The sequence below is a fragment of the Tiliqua scincoides genome, chromosome 4 (genome assembly GCF_035046505.1).
Source record: "Tiliqua scincoides isolate rTilSci1 chromosome 4, rTilSci1.hap2, whole genome shotgun sequence".
NCBI lineage: Eukaryota > Metazoa > Chordata > Lepidosauria > Squamata > Scincidae > Tiliqua > Tiliqua scincoides.
In genome coordinates this window covers 19,024,816-19,048,121 of record NC_089824.1, presented here as the reverse complement: position 1 = coordinate 19,048,121, position 23,306 = coordinate 19,024,816, and the positions used below count along the sequence as shown (strand labels likewise).

The 23,306-nt window shown below is 42.9% G+C and overlaps 1 protein-coding gene across 1 annotated transcript in view; it reads right to left on the bottom strand.

Moving 5' to 3' along the window:
- CSMD3 (CUB and Sushi multiple domains 3) overlaps nt 1-23,306 on the bottom strand; it is a 710,986-nt gene that overhangs the window by 486,959 nt on the left and 200,721 nt on the right. Inside the window, exon 5 of the mRNA XM_066624387.1 lies at nt 5,643-5,837. Coding sequence (XP_066480484.1) covers nt 5,643-5,837 — 195 coding nt within the window. The remainder of the gene's footprint in view (nt 1-5,642; nt 5,838-23,306) is intronic.

Below are 23,306 nucleotides of genomic sequence, written 5' to 3'. Positions count from 1 at the left end.
AGGGCTGAGATTTGTACGCATGGGTGCATGGCCTTCTGAATTAAATGTGTATGTCTTTCTGTGCACTATGCCTTCCTTCTATACCATCTGTTCTCAAATATTTTTGCTGCTTTCTTTGAGAGTATAATACAGTTCAGAGGAATCTAATACAGTCAAATTATGAGCATTTGTATGAACCGTTGTGTTGCTGGGTATATCAGAGTTGCTTGTGGCCATTGCCGACCCATCAATGAAGCCAACTGAAGCAGTCTCCACTGGCAGAAGATTGGGAGGAGCAACACTTGTGCCTGGTCTGCCTACTTGTCTCCACTGCCTACTTACCTCCACTGCTCCTCTTCCCACTTTCTGGGGTGAAAAAGAGGGGAACAAAGAAAGAGGACATGTAGAGGGGAATACTGTTGATCTAGAACACTGGAGAGTGGGGCAAACTGGCACATCATTGATTAAGGGCGCAATTCTAACCTATTTTCAAGCATCAAGGTAAGGACAATGCAACTCTGAGGCAAGGGAACAAACATTGCCTTACCTTGAGGAGACCTCCATGACTGCCCCCCAACTGCAGGATGCAGCAAATTACCCACTGGCACAGTTGTGCCAGTGCTGGGAAGTTGGTTAGGATTGCACCCTATGGGAGTAACATTTGGCATGCCAAAAACTTCAACATTTGAAGTTTATTGGAAATATTGATGCTAAAGATACATTTATTTTATATCAGTTTTACTATCATGGTTTTCCTCAATGAATCTTTGGGACTATCATTTGGTGAAGGATATGTGAGTTTATCTCTTCCTAACCCTCTCAACTTTCCTTGAGAAAAATAATACTATTAATCCAGTTTAAGTATGTGGTGTAAATGTAAATACACTCTTAGCATATAACGGCTTGGAAAACATTGTACTACAAAGCTGATGACTTTATTTGTTGCCTCTGTAGTTTGAGAAACTTTGCAATAGTACTGCAGTGCAGGCAAAATGTCACCTTAAGAAGATGCAGTCCACAGTTCCCTCTTTTTTTGCTTAACTGTATGCCGTCCATATTTATTTTGGTTTTTGCAAAGGTGTTTTCAGCATCTAGTTAATAAGACTGATTCAAGTCAATGAGCACAATCTAGGCAAGTTAAGTACTTCTTAAATGTCCCATTGATCTCTTTAAGTTTGTCCTAGTGTTCGGAATGGCTGGATCATGTCCCTTGTCTGATAGCAAAAGAAGCAGATAACAAAATTGTCTTCTTACATATCTCTGAATTAAAATACATCTTCAAATGAAGCAAGAGAGTATTTCATAACCTAGCAACTTCTTTTACCCATAAATAGAACAACCTTTTAAAAATATGCCAGAATATTATCCCTGATTATCAAACCATCTAATTAGTATAACCTTTACAGAGTGACAATATTATATATAACCATGACCTTATTTATTAGCCTTCTGTGAATCATTTCCACCACTCTGCAGTATGTTGCAGTTTGCAATTTCGACACTGTCTCCAAAGTAGAAGGTGATATGAGATAGCAGCTGTCACATTCTACTGTTAAAAATGCCCCAATCAAAATTAACATGTCAGGAGAGAAAAATGTATTTAAAAACTGGTCATGGGCTATGCACAATGTAATTGACCACTTCACAATACCATAAATCTAAATAGTTCAATCTTCAGTTAAGCTTTTTATTTTTATTTCTAATGAACCCAATAAAATCAAATTAATGAACACTGACTATTCTAATAGAACTGGTACTGGTAAGTGAAACTGTTCCATGGTTGCTGCCATTTCCACAGGACAAGAATACTGACAATTAATCAATGTGCTTGTAATACTACTCCTGGCTATTGGAGATACTTATTCAGCCAAATAAGCTGCAGCAATACAAAACAAATCGTCAACTTTTTCCCCTAACCTATCACATTTTATTTCACTCTTCCTCGAAGAGGAGGAGAGTCTATTGCTCAGTGTTAGAACAATGCTTTGCATGGTCTTGGGATGAATCCATGTTGGTCCAGGTAGACCTAGGAAAGGCCCTGCGAGAAATTCTGGAGAACCATTTTGAGTCAGACAAACCTGAGCTAGATGGACGAGTGGTCTGACAGTAAAAGACTTCATACGTTCATTGGCTACCTAATATCCTGACAATGATGTTGTGAAGCAGGTTAGACCAAGTGTAAACATGAAGATTAGTGCTTCATGTTATCCGAGCAGTGCTTAGGCTTGTTGATCAGCAGAAGGCATCAGCTTAGACAATAGGTTAACTAGTTTGGGTTTATACAGGTGTGTACATGTATACACTCTTTCAGAACTTCTTTGTATGCTAAGTATTGGAAGGTTCCAGAGACACATTAAGTTGAAGAATGGTGGATAAAGATATTGGACTTAGCTGAAATGGACAAACTTACAATTTTTCTTAACAAACCATCAGTAAAAGCTTTTATGGACAATTGGAATCAATTCATGGACTTCCTGTATGCGGAGGGGAAAATGAGCCTAATGAATTATGGATTTGATAAGCAGATAATTGATTCAAAGATAAAAAAAATTGTTTTTGTTGAAAATGTATCTTAGAAATAACTGATAGTCTCTTTAAGATATGAGACCTAATATATTATATGATTTTGTAGAACAAAGAAATGTAGATTTAGAACTCCACGCTTGTCACACAACTTTCAATATCTGCCTTCTTTATTTCTATTTCTATTTTATTTCTAATTTTCTGAGCTTGTATTTGTTAATTTTTGGTGTTATGAAATTAAAGGAAGAAGTTCTGAATGCATGTAGAGAGGGGACAGTGCTGGCATGTATAATCTCAGTCTCAGATACAGATATGCTAACAGTTTCCAAGTAGTTCAGAGCAAGAAAGAAAAATGATAGAGAGCTGTTGCTCTCTTCATCATTAAGGACAGGAAGATTGCACACATGTTGTTAACTGTGTTGCCAGAATGCATAAATCAATAAACTCTTTGGTGTGTTTCAATTACAGTTTGGGTTCTTTGGTCTTTTCTACTGGTTCAGCTTTCCCATTGGGATGTGGAAAAAAACCCAACTTTCATCTACTTTTTCTGAGTTTCAGTGGGCGATCTCTATGACTGTGTCTATTTGGCAGATACCAAAACAGTCCATATATGCATGGTATTCGGTGTAAATTCATTTTATTGCATTAAATAATTTTTGGGTGGTAGTAGTTGACTTCATTACCCTTTGCAGGTTCAGTCATATATACACAGTGCAATGAAGTGCTACAGTGCTATATACACAGTGCTACAACTTATGAAGATGAAAATAAGCTTTATTTATCCTTTCTAGCAGATCAACATCAAAGAGGTTGAGGGCACTGTTTACCGGAAAGAAGAGATTGCCATGCAGTTATTACATCAGAATTTCCCTGAACTTGGGGAAATTACCACTTAGCTCAAGTACACAGGCATGCTTATAGAGTGCATAAGAAACAGATACTGAGAGAGAGCAAAGATGCTCCTTCCTTAATTAAAAGATTATTCGTAGGGAATTTTAGGACACTATCAAATGGAACTCCCTTTGGAAGGTGATTTAATCAAGGAGCATCACCAGCAACTGGAAGAAAGTAATAAGAAGCTCCTTAGGGAATAATTAACCCCCAAAACCTCCAGCAAAAATAAATGAATAAATACTGCTATGTACGGAATTGCATAGAGCAAGCGAAAACAGGTTCTGTTTCAAGGTGCATAGAGATATACATACGGGGAATAATGAGCCCACTTTGGATCTACACTTGTACCTTTTTGGTCTTTAACAGCCTCTGGAGCACAGGACCCCAATGATTAATAATTTATTAATTATTATTAATAATAAATAAAATGTTTATTCTAGATCTCTTTCGTCTCAAGGGTCGTGATCGATGGTCGTTTTCAAAATGGGTCCTGGTCCTGAAAAGTTTGGGAAGCACTGTTTTAAACTATGGTCAAAGCCTAGGCAGAGTGAAGTTTCTGAGCCAATTCAAAGTGTCTTTTTCTTGTTGCCACCAATATTCCCCCCTGCCACACTCACTGGTTTTTGTCCTTCTAAGCCAGCGACTTTCAACTAGTGTGCCGTGGCACATCTGTGTGCTGCGAATGGTCCACAGGTGTGCTGCAGGAGTTTGGGTAGGGCCATTTATTAGTATGGGGGATGTGAACCTCCACCAGCAGCATGATGTGCCTTGTCAATTGTCCAAAGAGAGAAGGAGATGTCACAGATCATGTTGAATGGAAAGGCTAGTGAAATACTCTAGAATTATAATTAGTGGGTGATTTACTGGGGGGTGGGGGGGGCTCAATGAGATTTTTGAAAAAAATAGGTTCCAGGGCAAGCAAGAGGGAAAATCAGATATGAGGGGCAGAGAGTGTGACAAGCTATGTCTAAGGAAAGGAGAGGGGAATAGATCAGTTGCAGAAACAAGGACTTGCTAAGCATTCTCAAATTATAACTTTGTGTGATTTCAACTTACACTGATTTCAGCTTTTGAAAACTTAGAACCGTGATTTTCAACCCTTTTCATCTCATGGCACACTGACAAGTTGCTAAAAGAGTCAAGACACACCATCAGTTTTTTGACAACTTCCATGATTGCAAATAGTGTTGTATGATTTGAACTCTTTGGATGCTCGTTTTTTCTATCAAATACCAATGGCTGCTTTCTTCTTTTCCTTTTTTTATTGAGCAGAGGTGGTAGTCCTGAGGTGGCATCTGGCAGCAGTGCTATAGCTACACCATCTGGCGCCCAGGTCAAAAACATTTTTTTAATGCCTCTCCTCAAGCACCTTCTGTTTTAGCAAAAACTGGAAGTGTGTTTCTAAGGCCTTTGCAGGCTCAAGGAAGTTGTGCACAGACTCTGGGCCACAGAAATGCACCCCCGACACCCTAGTGTAGTGCCCAGGGCAATTTCCCCCACCCACCCCCCTGACACCCCCTGGTGTGGTGCCCAGGACAATTTCTCCCAACTACTCCCCTGAGTTATGCCACTGTTGGGCAGTATTCTGGTTATCAACCTAACCAGTCGCTGAACCACCACTGGTTGAAATATATACACAAATCATATCTGCAGTCGCATTTTTTCCTGGATAGCCAGTAAAACCCAGGAACGGCTAGTGGAAGTGAATCTGGCCACATATCAAGTTTTTAAATATCTTTATGACTGCATTTTTATATACAGTGTAAGTGATTAAAGCTTTGTTTTATAATAGCTATTTATTTTGATGAGTTTTAACTATCGTAAAGAATTTTAATAGTCTTATTGTTGGCTAAAATTGACACGTTGTTATGTTTTATGCATTTCTCTGTAATATTCTTTATTGTGCATTGGCCTACAATAAATGCATGTTGGCATTATCCTTCAGAAGAAAATAAATGCATGTTGGCATTATCCTTCAGAAGAAGATAAAAAGATACCGGAACAACTAACATCTACAATAATTTACTCACAACAAATGTTTTATAGGTGTGCACTTCAAGTAGATATTTCACAATCTAGTAATTGTGACCCCAGAGTAGGAATGCACATTATAGTTTGCATGCAAAAAATAAAATGTTGGGTTCAATCCAATCCAATGTCAAGCACTTTTTGTACCAGTAATTTCAGTAACTAATCTGTGGATACTTAAAGCTTAACTTTGGTTAGATGGTACCCTTCTTTCTTACCCCTGCAGATAGGAACTGGAAAATCCCAGGATGCTGTGTTTATTGAGTTGGCTATACAGGTGAGTTGGGGGTGTCCATCCAGAATGTACCCTGTCACACAGCTGTATCTGATTTTGTCACCAACATCAAATCTTGTACCATACAAGATTCCTTTGGGTGGAACGCCAGGATTTCCACAAGAACTGCTCTGTAATTCTGTAAAAGACACAAAGAGTCATTAGTATGAATAGTTGCATAGTGGACATGGCGCTAAAGAAGAGCAAGACCAATTCAATGAACCAAACCATTTCTACTAATACTACCTTGTAGTTTCAACAGAAAGATAGCAAACAAGCAGAATAATTAATAATACCTAAAGAAATTAAGAAGTATTTTAAGTAGTAGTATGGCAGCTCTGGAGAAGAACCGCCAGAGAGAAAATGGGACTACTAGTAAGAAGTGTATTTAGAATGATAAACATTCTGAACTGCTTCGTTCATTCTTTTTCTGCAACCAGAATAATAAGGGTCAGAGGTGCAAGGAATTAGTAAGTAAAGAAAACCCTGACAATATCTGTCAGGTTTTTTTAACACCATAATTTAGTTTGAAGTGACCGACAAGCCAATTCAACAAAAGGGGGAACAAAACCCTAAGTTTAGTAATGTATTATATGCAACCACAATGTATTAACTCCACCATCCCGCTTCCAGATTTCACCCTGTTTCTCTCCTTGGACAAGAAGAAACACTGCTGTAGGCCTGTATTGCAAGCTTTTCCAGGGAGCTGTTCATAAACCAGTTAACCTCTTTGTGAACTCTGTTGTCAATATTCAAACAATGTGACAACATATTATTTACTGAAGCTCTTTAATGTCTAAATAAAGAGGGTGGAGCCTGTCACCAGGGCCTCTGAGAGGTATTTTATCAGGGGTACAAAGGTTTTTCAGACTCCTTTGAGGGGTACAAAGATTCTTCTGGGCCATTTCCCTTCTCCATTGGTTCATAATTTCATAAGATCATTAGATCATTTCTACATGTCAAAATATATAAAACTATGTGGGCTTACCCAAAATGTGAGTGCTAATCTTCACACAATATATGCAAACATTTCTGAGATCCCAAGAAATTTCCACCTCCCCTCTATTGGCTCCCAGGCACCTTTTTGACCCTGGGCCCAGATCTACCGCCTGTGCCCCCTCTCATGGGCCCTGGTGAGAATAGAAAATGACCCCAGGAAATTTTTTGGCCCTCACCTTTTGTTCTTGGGCTCCCCTTTCAAACCTGGGTCCAGGTACAAATTGTCCCCTGCACCCCACTCTCATGGGCCCTGATATCCAAATAATGTAAATGCAACTTACAACTTCTAAAATGTGAATTGTAAAATGCAACTAATACAAATGCAGCTGCCACCAGCTCATTTTGTACATCGCATATCAACAAAAACAGGGTTACCACAGAGTGTACATTCACTAGGCAGTGAATTATCATTGAAACCAGGCTTGGGAAATACATCCTATCAAAAAGTCTTTTCTGTTTAGGAAACCTTGGTTGAAAACCAGAGGTGCAGATCATAGGGAAGAACTCCCCTGTGAACATTGGAGCGGGGAACCATATGAAATGGGCACACCAGTTAGTTTCCTGCGCTCGGAGGGGCAAAGCCTCAGAGGAAAGCTTCCTTGTTGGCTACAAGAGCTCCTGGGATTCCTGCAGAGTCAGGAAGTCTGACAGAGGTTGACTGGAAAAGGGACTAGTGTGGCCTCCAAAATGGCAAAAGTCCTGGATTGCAGAGTATTCTCTTTTTTGCTTTCTTGCCCCTTGTCAGTGGCTCCCTAGCTAAAAATGTGCTATGCCCGCCACAAGTGACCAAATCAATCACTGTGCATAAGAAATCAGCCAGCATGCAATACATGCATCTGCTTCCCTCCCCACTCCTGAAGTTTAGAGGAGTGCAAGAGGAACATGAGGGAGTGGCTTCTCCAGGGGGAACAAGGACTAGGGGGGGGGATTTGTACCCAGGTCCAGGGTCAGAAAGGGAGCCCAGGAGCCGAAGGAGGGGACCCAGAAATTTCCTGGGATGTTACCTTTTCCAATCTCACCCAGACTCACTGTCCACGCAGATACTGGGGGTATTACCATGGGCACATGGCAACAACTAATCACACAAGCCATATATACTTGTACACAGGCCCAGGATTGCATACATTCCTTAACAGTGTCACATCTGGGAGGAAACTGACTAACCATAAAGGAGTGTATAGAAGCTCAACAACACAGCTGCGGGACTGCAGCTGTCGCAAAAGTCAGTTTTAGTAAAGAAGGACACTCTGTTCAAGCGTGAGTTTAAATACGATGGTACTTCTGCAATGATTTTCTATATTTGAAAGATTTTAGAGAGACTTAGGAGTGTGTTTGGTTTTCTATATTACCGTATCTAGCTCCCAACATGGGTCAGGCAAGTAGATCTGAGCTCTGCATTGGGAAGACCTGGACTCCAAAGACAATTCTGGCTGTCACTACTTCCCCCCTGCCTGTTTTGCTCGCATTCTGCCCACCCCCACTGTTTCATCCCCTCCCTCCTTTGGGAAGGGGCCCAAAAGAAACTATGTACCCCCTGATAAAATTCCTCTCAGAGGCCCTGGTTCCCATGCTGTGGATCAAGCCTCCTGTGACAGTCCTAGACCCATCTCTGGGGTTACTGACCTTGAGCTCCTTTCACAAGGAAAGGAGAGAAGGCCTGGATGGGGTGGGGAGTGCTCAGTTCCTTCATACAAATGAAAAGCAATCAAGGGTTACAAAATGTCCCTCACTTTATTAGCAATAATAAATCCCCCCACATTGCAAATTCACAGAAAGGCAGTTTAAAATATCACAAGAGAAGCACATTTTCACCTGCAAGTCCCATGCTAAAGAAAGATCTTCCTCCTAGCTAATATGAAGTTCCTTCTGCCTTCTTTCCCTTCTCTATTACGCCCCAACCAAATTAGCTGACCACATTCCTCTCTTCAACAATCACAACCTTACATCAGCTGGGGCAAAATAACTACAGCCTCAACAAACCCAGTCAGAATCTTAAAAGGGCCAGCGCATGACACCTCCATTTCCCAGATGGCTGTACTCCGACAGTGGACCTGGATCAGTGGATCGAGGCTGGGGAGTTTGGATCTTGGTGGCACCACTGCTGCCAATACTTCCCCTTGCTGGCCTTGATCCGTCCCCTCCCCATTCCACCCAATCCCCTGCCTCCCACCTTACAGGCACTGAGCTCATTGGTGGGTTGCTGGCACAGGATGCTGGCCGCTCCTTGCTTTGAGGTGGGGCCAGGCAGCTCTGTATGACATGCTGCCTTTTTCGACAGCCATAAAGTATGCTGTGTGTTCTGGCAGTGCAGCCAGCCATTATGATTCAGCCCTCAGTCAGCCAGGAAGGATTGTACTGTGTGACTTGTTCCACATGCTGAAGGACCTTTGGGCTAAAACAGCAGCTTCCTGTATCTCAAATAAATAAATAGTCACCAGAGCAGTGCTGAGGTGGGGAAGAGAGCAGATCAGGCCAGGGAAAGGGGAAGGATAGGCGGTAGTGGTGCATTCTAAATCCTGAGTCCCTTCCTGGGCCTGATCCACTTCCTGGGCCTGATCCACTTGCCCAGAGCAACATGGACTTGCACCAGCGATTGAGCTGGTGCCGGTTACTCCATACCAGTTGCTGGGGCTTACCCCAAGGAAATCTCCAGCAGCTAAAATTCCCCCACAGAATGCAGCAGAGGCTGTGCCAGCACAACTGCATCACCACATAGGGCTTTAGGTAGGATTTGGGCAACACGTTACATAATGAAACCCATTAATGCTTATGGTTCTACTTTTAAACTAGGAGAAAGGGGTAAGAATTTCAGACCTAATGTTGGATTTCCACTATTTCTATCCAACAGAGGAAGTGAAAATGGAAGCAAGAAAACTGTATGCTTTTCTATGCTTCAATGCAATATACAGTATAATACTGGAATATATAATGCTAGTCCAAATTGTTTATGTTGTCATTGTAGGTAATATTGGGCCAACAAAAAAGCCAAGTGTAGGTCATAGCAAAGACATGGCACCCCCAATGTCATCACATGCACTGATCTGTGGTTACTATGTTGTGCAGATTACTCAAAATTGTAAGCTGCAACTGCAAAAAAATCTGATTTAGCAAACTTTGTGCGTTCTTAAAAATATTAATTCCCACAACTAATTAGAATGAAGAGGATGAGACAAGCTTGGACTTTTTTTTTTTACCAATTACTTTTCACCTGAGATACAATACTGAGCCCCAAGCACAAATAATTAGACTCAATCCATTAATTAAAGGTGTTTGTACAGAGACTCTGAACGTACTGTAAATTCTAATTGCATCTAGCAGATGTAGTAATTTATCTCCCCAAACCTCATCAATCCATCCTCTTACTTCATTAGACACTGTGCACAGTAAAAGCATGACTAGTCCTGAAAGCATAATTTTTATCCCTTCCAGCTCATAAATTATATTTCAATAAATATTGCTATTCGAACAGTCCAGGAAGGCTACCCTTCAAAAAAAAATGAGAAACTTCATCAGTAGCTGCGCATAACAGCTGGGCTTCAAAGAAATATTTTCATTGTGCCCAAAGTCTGCAACATTTTTTGAATGTTGGGCCAGCTCTAGCGCTGGGCCTCTGTTCCGCCGCCTAGGTAGACCGCCGGGCGACAGAAAGGAAAGTGGGGGTGTGAAGGAAGGCGTTCTGGGGTGGGAGAAAGTGGGGAGAGGGCGGGGAGGAGGTGCGGTGGGGGAGGGAGTGGGGCAAAAGGGGGTCGGACCGGCAGAGCTCAGCTCCACTGGATCTTGAGCCCGTGTCAGACCATGTGTTCCGACACAGGGCTCTCTGATTCTGTGCTGGCTCTGGAGCCGCTGAAGAATCAAGTAGCCCCATGGCAGGGCTACTTCCCTTACTTGAGGAAAGTAACATCCCCATCTCCTGAGGAGGCGGTGGCTGCTCAGGGTGTGCAGGATGCTGGAGCAGCCCCGCGCTCTGGACAGCTCAGGATTGGGCTGCCCGTCACCTTAGGGTCAAATTACACATAATGTTTAGATGCTTATAGCATTACCAGTCCTGATGAGCTTAGTGATTCTTTAATCAACAGCAGATGGATTGGGATCCCTTCCAGATCAGGGCTCTGCTAAAAACCCCTTTCCCAGGCCCTTTTCTGATCTGTAGTCTGCAGACCAGTCTGCTATTGATTACAAAGAAACAAACTCATCAGGGCTAACAGCACTTAAAATGTCATGTGTAATTTGGACCTGCATTTGCAAATAAGTAACGATTTCAACATAGAACCTCCCCAAGTCACAGTCCATATTCATAATTTCTACAATATGCCAGTTTTTCAGATACGCAATCACGGTGCCAATTTTCACATCACTTTATTAAACTTTATTTATCCAAGCATGCATAACAGCCAGACCTCCAACCGCCTATAATTTCAGAACTTGCATGGTAGATTGCTTTTTTGTAAAGACTTTTAATGTCAAAACCTGTGGGCTGGATCCAAAGGTGCCCTTCTGCACAAAGAAAGTGTCTTCAACCCATGAAAGGGATGCTGACTTTGCACTAGGAAAATGAAACAACCCAACTGTAACTGAAACCACACTGGTGAGACAGCCGAACCAATGGCATGTGTGGTGGATCCTGCAGGAAGTTCACAGAGGCAGTTTGCAGTGGCAGTTACAGTGGCAGTTTACAGTGGCATAACTACAGCGGCAGTTATGAAATGGCTGCCAGAGGCACTCATAGCATGCGGCTGAGTGGCCATATATTTATTTATTCATTCATTCGTTCATTCATACTTACTTACTTACTTAGGGCACAATCCTAACCAACTTTCCAGTATAGGTGGCATAGCTGTGCCAGTAAGGCATGTGCCTTACAATCCTGCAATTGGGGGGCAATCACGGAGGTCTCCTCAAGGTAAGGCAATGTTTGTTCCCTTACCTCAGAGTTGTATTGCCCTTATGTCAGCGCTGGAAAGTTGGTTAGGATTGCGGCCTTACTTACTTACTAAATTTCAAAGCAGCTTACAACATAAAATCACAATAAAAACCATCAGTATTAAAATCTATTTAAAACAGGACAACATTAACATATCACATTAAAAAGACTGAAGTCAAAAATAATAAAACTAACAACAATCAGTAACAGTAAAATAGGGTCACACCCATAAAAATGTAACCTGCATAAAAACGCACAATATATCCCATATTAAAAAAGACCTGGACTTAGTTAGTTGGCAACCTTCAGTCTCGAAAGACTATGGTATCGCGCTCTGAATGGTGGTTCTGGAACAGCGTCTAGTGTGGCTAAAAAGGCCAATTCGGGAGTGACAATCGCTTCCACACCGGGAGCAAGTGCAGTCTGTCCCTGGTCTGTCTCCCTGGCTATGGGCCTTCCTTCTTTGCCTCAGTCTGTGTCTGTTGGCCAAGTGTCTCTTCAAACTGGAAGAGGCCATGCTGCACAGCCTGCCTCCAAGCGGGCCACTTAGAGGCCAGGGTTTCCCACCTGTTGAGGTCCATTACTAAGGCCTTCAGATCCCTCTTGCAGATGTCCTTGTATTGCAGCTGTGGTCTACCTGTAGGGCGCTTTCCCTGCACAAGTTCTCCATAGAGGAGATCCTTTGGGATCCGGCCATCATCCATTCTCACAACATGACCGAGCCAATGCAGGCATCTGTTTCAGCAGTGCATACATGCTAGGGATTCTAGCTCGTTCCAGGACTGTGTTGTTTGGAACTTTGTCCTGCCAGGTGATGCCAAGGATGCATCGGAGGCAGCACATGTGGAAAGTGTTCAGTTTCCTCTCCTGTTGTGAGCGAAGAGTCCATGACTCACTGCAGTACAGAAGTATACTCAGGATGCAAGCTCTGTAGACCTGGATCTTGGTGGAGGCTCATCTAAATAACCATGTGTTTAGGCCCCGCCAGAAAGCCTCTAAAGAGAGAGCAATTTGTAGGCTACATGGGAGGGAGTTCCATAAAGTTGGTGCCACTACTGAGAAGGCCCTATTCCTTGCCATTGTTCTTCCAATTCCATAGGCAATGGTACCCGTAGAAGAGCCTTCTCCAATGACCAGAGAGGACAAGCTGGATCATACCTAAGTAAGCAGTCTCTCAGATATCCTGGCCCCAAGCCCTATAGGGCTTTAAAAATCAAAACCAGCAGAACCTCTGTTCCCCTGCCATAAAGTTTAGTTAAACCATTTCTGCCCAGCCCACAGGTGTACACATTTGATCCCTGCTGCGTATATGCAACATTGGACAGAAATAGTTTAAGATTGGGTTGTAAATCTACAGATATTCTTCCACTTATGCAAGAGTGCATTTATTTAAATAAATAAATAAATAAATAAATAAATAAATAAATAAATAAATAAATAAAGGGAAAAGAGCTTGTGCAGTTTCGTGTACAAACGAACAATCAAACTGCTACTGAACTCACCTACTGTCACTGAGTACTATGGCACAAGCATTTGCAGAACATCATTTGCAGCTGTACTCCTTCTGTTGCAGGGCCAAACATCCACTCAAATAAGCAACTCAGAATGACTCGGTACACAAGGATGAAGGTTCACAGGCTTTTATTGAATTGTATACAATTGGTCCACAGGACTCATGTCCAGATCATGGACCCCATCTGAACTTTTATACTACACAATCCTCAGCTTACACCCCGTCCTCAGCTTTTATACTACACAATCCTTTGTCTGAAAATCCAGACTTCTCATTCGCTGAAGGTTTGACATCATAAATGGGGCTCAATTTTAATAGGATGGACATAGATAAAATACCATTTACATACAAGATGGAAAATAGGTGGGCAACAAGTGAGCAAAACCATTGATTGGCTCTTATTTACATACAGGTGGGGTTTCAACACTTTGCCGAAATTACACAATTTCCAAAAGTTTCCAAAACCAGTAGGGTTCGCTGTAACATTATTCTATCCAACACTGACCCCTACTCACATTTATTAGTCTAATCAGGGACCTCTTTGAGAAAAATAAGTTTTCATACTATCCCTATTAAAGAGAACACACAAATACTCAAACTTGGGTGTGAAGACCCCAATTTGGCAGAACTTCTAACCCATTTATTGACTTTAATTCCTTCAAACCCTTCCTAATTAGGATAGCTCTGCCCATGCCACTCATTTGCATCTCCTCTCCTGGGTTTAGTATGTTTCTTATGGGCCTTTTGCTAACCTGTGCAAACTAGAACCCTTCAAACTCCCTTTTATGACCTTTCTTTTGTGACTGGCTAGCACTTATTAAAGTGTCATAAGTTTCTTGTGACCTTTCTACACTCCAACACAAAAACAAGCCAACTAGTACTCTGCATATGTGATTTCTTTTAACAAATCCTTGTTTCATTTACCTTCAAACACGTGTATTAATATTATATAACAATAGCAATGACAAAAACAAAAGCACTGCTAATGTTTTACGCAGAGTACAAAGACAGATCTCTGCCCTAAAAGGCTTACAATCCAGGCAGGCTGTTTTGAGGCAGCTCTGCACCTGCTCCCACTCTGTTCCATCTCAGTTACATTCAAACAAAGACTCTTTCTTTAAGGATGGACCCGTTTATCTTAACTAAATGTTTCAAACTTGTTTCTGCAGGTGTCTGCCAAGAACACCCTTGTCAAGATAAGGATGCCTGCTAAACTAAAGCTTTCTTAAAATCAAGCATTTTGGTTTTTTAAGACTTAATTTTAATTACTACCATATATATATTGGTTACACTTTAAAAGCAAAGACTAAATATTTATACTTGTTTTTCCTTCCTTTGAAAACTTGGAAGAATAAACAAGTTGGCACCTGGCATGTTGCCCAAACCTGTGCACCTGCCAAGTAACCCGTTATCTTTTATGGCCTTGGTTACTTTTTCCAATCTCTGTGTAGCTTCTATGAAACTAGCAAACTTCTAAAAACACTTTTTTCAAACTGCTTGTCCTGTTCTCTGTGAGACCAACTTATGATGTTTAAAATAACTTTTCTGTGCTTTAATAAAATCAGACAGTCTTATGCTATAGCAATGTGGTTTTTCAAGCTGTTCAAGCATTTGTTTCTAAAATCAAGCAGTTCTCTCTTCTATTGTGCATATGCTATAACTAATTCTTAGTACTCTGCTTATACTCCATTGGGCTATCCAAGTCTAGGGTCAAAGGTCACCTTGCCTTACTTACACACAGTTCTTTGGATTCGACTCTGTGCATGCCTAAAGCTCGCACATCCGAATATTATTTTCCCTGTTAGCATATTAAAATATCCTTTCCACCCATCGCTCCTACGTATAAATCTGAATAGCTCCAAAGCATTCGCATACTCATTGTTTACTTTGGACTGAAACTAGATCTTCTCCCTAAGCATTTCAGATGAAAGTCAAGAATGTACAAGTTGCCCTATCTTCTAGCATGCAGTAATAAAATTCTGAGGGCAAATCCTTCATATAAAATTTTCAGCATGTTTTGCATTTCTTATTCTATTCTCGTTCTGCATGAATAACTCTTGTTAATGTCAATGGGGGTTATGAGAAAGAAAAAAAAAACTTGGTGTAAAATATGCTCCAGAGAGTCCCCCTTAACAGGGATGGGCAAATGTTCTTAGAAAATTTAATTAGCTAAAATTCCCCTATTTGTAAATATTAATTAAAGTCATTCAAATTAAATAACTCCCACAATTATACTTTTAGATGGAAACTATGAACAGAGAAAGCATTTTTTTAGGCTAGCATCAACGCTACAAGGAATACCAATTAATTACTTACATGTGTCACTATTTGTGATCCTCAGTTCTGGCCATTGTTATGAGCTGATGGTGTTTGTCACAGGACCACATAAGCTGGGGGTTTGGTCCCTCCAAAACAATAAGTACAATTTAGGAAGTGCGTTTATTCTGTTTATTTATTGTGGTGTTCTTCACTGACTGTCTAAAACAGGGGTGCCCAAACCCCGGCCCTGGGAACACATGCGGCCCTTGAGGCTTCTCAATGCAGCCCTCAGGAAGCCCCCAGTCTCCAATGAGCCTCTGGCCCTCCGGAGATTTGTTGGAGCCTGCACTGGCCCAATGTGACTGCTCTCAGTGTGAGGGCAACTGTTTGACCTCTCACATGAGCTGTGGGACGAGGGCTCCCTCCACTGCTTGCTATTTCATGTCTGTGATGTAGCAGAGGCAGAAAAGGAAAGGCCAGCCTTGCATTGTGCAAGGCCTTTTATAGGCCTTGAGCTATTGCAAGACCTTCATTTATTCATATAAGTTCATCTTTAATATGTTCATTTATGTAAACTTATGCAAATTTATTCAAATTTTACATGTAAATTAATTCTTTTTTTTTTCCCTGGCCCCCGACACAGTGTCAGAGAGATGATGTGGCCCTCCAGCCAAAAAGTTTGGACACCCCTGGTCTAAAAGCTGGAGTATTAGATTAGGGCTCACTAGACATCAGTCAGTAGCAGTGGCATCACTAGAAGCAGTGGCATCCAAGGTGGAGATGTTGTGACATCACTTCTGAGTTCTCCCAGAGGATGGCAGTGGTGGCAGCAGCTTTGTGATCAGGCTGTCACCCCCTTCTATTCCTTCTCCTCTTAAAGCTTAATGAGAGGTTCCAAAGGAGAAGGAACAGGGGGCAGCAGTCCAACCATGCCATGAAGCCACCACCGCCTCCTCCTTCTTGTGTTTTAGAAACAGGAGGAAGAAGAGGAAGTTTCACTATTGGGTTGCCATCTCCTCTTCCTTCTCCTTTAGAGGTTCTCCACCGAAGGAGAAGACAAGCCACTTACTAGTCATGGCAACACGCTGCCAGCCCAGGATTGCTCTCATTGAGTCTCCAAAAGAGAAGGAACAGGGTGCACTAGTCCAACTGCAAAGCTGCCACTGCCTTCTCCTCCGCCTCATGTTTCAAAAACACACAGAGGCCACTGAAACACAAGCAGGAGGTTGGTGCTGCTGCAGTGTTCTCCTGCAACCATCTTGGCTTGGTGTCATGCAGTACCCCCTCTTGGCCTGGCACCCAGAACAGACTTTTTCCCCCTGCTTGCTATGCTACTGGTCAGAAGCCTTTTAAGATGTTCTTCTAGAGCAGGGGTGTCCAAACCCTGACCCTGGGGCCACTTGTGGCCCTCAAGGACTCCCAATGCGGCCCTCAGGGAGCCTCCAGTCTCCAATGAGCCTCTGGCCCTCTGGAGACTTGCTGGAGCCCATACTGGCCTGACACAACTGCTCTCAGTGGGAGGGTGACTGTTTGACCTCGCACGTGAGCTGTGGGATGAAGGCTCCCTCCACTGCTTGCTGTTTCACATCTGTGATGCAGTAGCGGCAGCAAAGGAAAGGCCTTTGTGCAAGGCCTTTTATAGGCCCTGAGCTATTGCAAGACCTTCATTCATTCATATAAGTTCATCCTTAATATATTCATTTATGTAAACTCATGTAAATTTGTTCAAATTTTAAATGTAAATAATTTTCTTCCCTGACACAGTGTCAGAGAGTTGTTGTGGCCCTCCTGCCAAAAACTTTGGAAACCCTTAGTAGTAGGCAACGTTCAGTCTCGAAAGACTATGGTATCGCGCTCTGAAAGGTGGTTCTGGAACAGCATCTAGTGTGGCTGAAAAGGCCAATTCAGGAGTGACAATCCCTTCCACACTGGGAGCAAGTGCAGTCTGTCCCTGGTCTGTCTCCCTGGCAATGGGCCTTCCTTCTTTGCCTCTTTGCCTCAGTCTGTTGGCCAAGTGTCTCTTCAAACTGGGAAAGGCCATGCTGCACAGCCTGTCTCCAAGCGGGCCACTCAGCGGCCAGGGTTTCCCACTTGTTGAGGTCCACTCCTAAGGCCTTCAGATCCCTCTTGCAGATGCCCTTGTATCGCAGCTGTGGTCTACCTGTAGGGCGCTTTCCTTGCACGAGTTCTCCATAAAGGAGATCCTTTCGGATCCGGCCATCATCCATTCTCACGACGTGACTGAGCCAACGCAAGCGTCTCTGTTTCAGCAGTGCATACTTGCTAGGGATTCCAGCACGTTCCAGGACTGTGTTGTTTGGAACTTTGTCCTGCCAGGTGATGCAGAGAATGCGTTGGAGGCAGCGCATGTGAAAAGTGTTCAGTTTCCTCTCCTGTTGTGAGTGAGGAGTCCATGGCTCGCTGCAGTACAGAAGTGTACTCAGGACACAAGCTCTGTAGACCTGGATCTTGGTATGTTCCATCAGCTTCTTGTTGGACCAGACTCTCTTTGTGAGTCTGGAAACCCTTGTTCTAGAGCTAAATGAATGCATGGGGTGTGGGTTGGCCAGTTTCAATGACTTTAAAATGACACTGCACTCATTCTCCTGAGACTCTCCAGGGAGTTTGTAGATTCTTGACTATCTAGCCCTGAGGTTTCTGCATCTCTCCTGTCTTCAAGGAAACCAACCAATACAGGAGAGATATGCTTGGTTTCAAAGCCCATTCTACACTTCTTCTCTAAATACCAGTAGCCCACTGAATTCCTTCCTGATCCTTTATCTGAATTCGTTTGTCCCATTAACCCTCTCTAAATTCTGTGTTCCACTTCTGGATGTAGGATGCCCGGTTAATTCTATGCTTTCACTGATAAGGCATGGAAGGCCAGAGTCTTTCCCCCAGGCTCTCTTTATGTAAACCTCTTAAGCAAAATCGCAAGACCACAAAGCCTGCAGTTCTATGACTTTTGTCCAAAAGGAGTAAAACCAATACCATCTCAAACAGATTATTATATTGGATACGAGAGTTCTGTGGCAGCGAGCAAGTTCCCTGCTGTGGACTATTTTAGGCTGAATTAATTGGGTTTATGTCACTTCTCATGAGCATCTTCAAAATTACAGAGAACCTTGATATAGCTGTGTCTTGCTTTGGCTTTCCCTTCCTTGTAGCAGAGTTTCCTTTCCTCCGCTTATTCCTTTGTGCATCCCAAATTCTTTATTCCACTTCCTTCTGCCCATTGGGTAATCTCCCTGTTTTTATTGATGCAAATGTATCTCTATCCATGTCTCCATGTCCTATTTCCTGCTCCTTTCCTTCCTTTTATCCATTTTTATGACCACATTTTCCTCCCCTTTCAGGAAGATAGACTTCTCTGACAGTTTACCTAGCAACTGATTTATTCTATTGCATATTATTCTTGATTTCCCCTCCCTTTATTGCACATTTATTCACAGAATAAATATTACAATACAGTGTTGCAACTCTGTCTGTGCTTGCCTGCCTGCCTGCCTGCCCCCTTCAATGCCAAGTTCCACTGAAGTGTGTCCAGGGGTGCTCAACTCACAATGACTTGATTTGAGTCATGCAAAACCCTGTTTTTTGGCCACTTGAGTTATGGATGTCACTGACCCTAACTTAACTCATGATCTGGGGTCAGTGACTCTAAAAAAGAGTCTGGACTCAAAATGACTCAAGTCCCAATTCTCTTGTGTGTTTGAGTGTTCTTGCTTGTGTATATTTGCTGCTTCCATGTCACACTGAAGACCTTGTAGGCAATCTGGAAGCCGGCTTTCATTCCAACAGCACTAATAGACATGATGGGAGAAGGATAAGTGGCTCCAGGAGGTGGGGGTTGGAGGGGTTGAGGGGATAAGGAAAGCTTGCTTTTTTGGGAGGGCTGCACAAGGCTGGAAGGAGGGACCAGAAGACGGACCAGCCAGGACATGGGATCTCTCTTTAGGATATAGGATGAACTGCACAATTGTTTTCTCTGCACGAGGGAAGAGAGAGAAGCAGGTTGCGGCAAAATGATGGGGGGAGGGGGTTCTTGTGCTAAGAACATACAGTTGAAGGATTTTTTCTGCACAAGCCAGGGAGGAGAGAAAGGAGGCAAGGAGGACTTCAACACATAGCTGACTGGAGTTCAGATGGGATGAGAACATCAGGGTAATGTTAAATGACAACTCCCACATACACATACCCCACCACCACCAAGACTCATGACTTGACTTGAAATGACTCTAAATTTTGCTCGAGTTGTGATAAGCATGCACTATGGGGTCGCTGACTTGGAACTCGACACATGACTTAGGCTCTGTGCCTTGAACACATCCCTGGGTGTGAGCCAAATCAATTGCAAAAGGTCACTACCTATGTGTTGGGTTCCGTGGTGGTGCATGATATTACTGAGTCTTCGAGCACAACTAGTAACACTGGAAGGCCTGTAAATCCAGCCCTGCTTCCAGCCTATTCCCCTGAAATGTGAGTGAACCTTTTAATTTCTAGGCTCTCTTTGACTCTAAAACCAAAAAAAGCCAATTGGAAACAGTATGTTCTGGGTGTAAGATTCAGCTTTGATGATGTGAAAGAAGTGGACTGAAGCAGAAAGAAAATCTATAGTGTTAAATAAGACTGCTTGAAACAGCGTTACTTTCCCTCTCCGCCTTGTCCTTAATTGCAGCTTTTACATTCAGTACCATAACTGGCCATAGTTACTTCACTGGAGCTCTCTACTGTTCAATTAAGAGACTACATTTCATAAAGCTTAAACTATTTCCTCATGATTGGCAGACTTTTTGTGGCATTTATCTTTTCCCCCCCTTAAAAAATTGTCAGGGCAGGTTGATTAACTGAGGTGAATCCTCTGGGGTATTGGGCTTATGTCTAGCTGTGCATTGGTGTGCCAAAGAGGAAGAGAATTTTTTAAGCAGGCTCAGACCATCAAAATATACCAGCCGAATTTCACTGCTGACATTTTTTTTTTTTTTCAGAGGCAAGGAGACAAAAATAACTTGTACTCTCCTTCTGTGCTTGCAACATGTGTGGCATCTTTATTTATAGAACTAAAATAATGCCTTATGCTCACTGCTGAAATGCCAGCTTCAGCATTAAGTAAGTTTAATCATCGCCCACACTAAGTGTTCAGATTCTTCCTCAAAAACGGAACTCTTACAGCTCATTTCCATGGTTTGGCTTTGTGAATGTAAGCCATAGACAAGACTGGGAATGTTTTGAATTTATTTTTAAACACTTGGAATAGTTTTTCTCTTAAAAATATCTGAGGTACTGTACAAATCCCTTAATTTGTGGCTGAGAGTTGGGTGGGATGAGTGCCCGGGTGATGTTTTGTAGTGTAATTCCCTCTCTTTCTCAAATTGATCAAACAATTTAAAACTCAATATCATATTCTATATATTTTTTGTCTGTTTCTTTTTTTTTAATCACATGCCACCTTTGAGTGCAATGTTATGACTGAAAAGCAGAAAATCAATTAAATAAATACACATCAATAAAAGTTTAAAACATTAAAACAACAACATCCTGAGACAAACAAGAGAGTAACACAGCAGCAGGAGAGCCAAAGTACAATAAAATAATTTAAAATGTCCATTGTTTCCAAGAATGCAATACTGCAATTGTCAGGAGAAAATTTAGATTTTTTTAAAAGTCCTTCCTAAATATGAATGGTTACACCTTTTGGAAAAAAGTCTAAAGAGGCACTTCATCCTACAGTGTAACAACGGACACTTTTCTGCTCCACATCCTCAGTTTAAAGGAAGGAATTTAAAACCAGAGTCCCACTTGATGAAAATTTTTTTTAAAAAGATTATACATATGGGAGATGGCAGGGCTGACTCCAGAGGATGGGCTTGTCCAGGAATGTGTCCCATGACTCTCATAGGGCCTGACTACCCTGCCTCTTCATTAGCTGCTGTCAGAATCCTGTCAACCTCTCTCGTCCACCCATGAGACGGCACCAGGCCCATCAGCCAGCTCCCTGCCTCCTGTCTCCATTTAGTCCAATATTCTTCACTCTTCAACTCCGAGTAGAAGAGGAGCAGGAAAAGGAAGCCAGAAGAAGCACCACCCTTTTTCAAGAAGGGAAGTTTGGAAGTTTCAAGAAGGGAAGAGTGGGGGCATTTTTTTTTTTAAAGGAATAGACTGGTGGCAGCTCCTCTCTGGAGAGCAGTTGTATACCTTCCATAGACTTCTCTGGGGCAAAAGCCCCACACGCTAGCCACTAGGATCCCATGGAAGCCTCTCTGAGGGTCCCGATGGAGGCGGAAACTGTGCTTCTTGTTTCCCAGAAGCACAGTTTAAAGCATTAGGGAACCTCACAGAGGTTTTCCCGACGCAGCCGCAGGTTGCACAAGGGTCCATGAGCCACTGGTGAGTAGGGAGGGCAGATTTCTGCATGGAGAGGGGGGCAATAGCCCGCGGGGGGCACCATCGTAAAGCTCTGCCCTGGGTGCGGGACTGCGGAGGTCCACGGCTGCTGTGGAGTGGGGTGGTGCTTCTTCCTTGTTCTGGCCACACTCTGCTGCTCTTCCAATTGGAAACAAAGTGGCGAAGCAGAATGGTGAGATGGCAAAAGGTAGGAAACTAATCGCCCAATCCTGTGCTTCCCAGCAACCAGGGCTGCAGCAACGCCAAAATGGTGAAGTATGTCCCATTGTGTTCAGTGGGGCTTACTTACCAAATACTTACTCTCATTGCAGCTTAAGGGGCTAAGGTAATCACATGCTGTGGTAGGCAACCCTTTAGATACACAGGTCCCACTCTGTTTAGAGGTTTAATGTCAGCACTAGTGCTTTGAGCTGTATACAGTGAAACTCTTTAAGCCCAGGTGAGATTGTTCCCTTCAGCTAGTCCCAGTTATCAGAGCAGCAGCCTTGTGGTAGAGACTAATGACAGCTCTTGAACAGAATTCAAAGGTGGTCCCATGTATAATATAATAGCAGTTTGTAGGGGCCCATCCCTGGAGGGGCCTGGAGCAGGCTTGTTCCATCCCCAGGGAGGCTGCAGATTGGCTGGAGGAGGGAGGAGTTCCAGCACCCTTTTCTCCTCCTTAGCAGAACTGCCAAACCTGGCCTAGGAGCAGGAGCTGTTTACCTCACAGCTCCCTGCTTCACACTGACTGCCTTTCATCCCTGGCTTCCCTGTTTTATGGAGCAAGGCTGCCCCTTTTGGCCCCGCCCCTTCCTCCAGGTGGGGCAGAAAAGGCCTTTCCTGTTCCTGGCTTGTTTCCTGCAGTGTTCCTTGTTTGCCCTCCCAGCTCCCTCTGTCTGGTTGGGGTGAGCCAACCTTCTTTGCCCCCCTCAAGGACAGGGAAGCCTCCCCACCCTAGGCATAGGGTGCCTACTCCAGGGTAAGTCGGGGGTCAGGGCATTTGGGAGGGTCCCTGACACAGTTTAATCTGGAAGCGAACAGAGCGTGGATTGCCATTCCAAGCTAGCTTTGATTGTGGCTGGCACCTGGCACTATAGTTTTAGGGCTGAACTAATTGCCTGGGCATATTTTTCCCCCCAAGTTGCTATAGATTCAAGAAGTAATACTTATGGAACTTGAATACATCAAAGATTACTTACATCCAACACCCTACCAAAAGGGAAGACCACACAAGTTCTAAACAACCTACGCAATATTTATCCAAACACAGCAAAAAGCAGTGGCCAAGTTCTATAGAAAGGACTGTGCACAGACATCCTTTCAAGAAAGTAAGTCCAGGATAGAGCTGTCACCAAAAGGTCACCTGGAATGACATTTGTAGTTGTGCAGGCAAAACACCTGAGAAATTCCAAGGGGGTTTCACCACCTGTTAATTAGCAACATTTCTGAAGTGAACTTTGTACATCTTAGAACTTGGGCTAATCTTATCAGAAGCAATTCCCCTTTTGTGACTTTCCTTAGAGTTTATG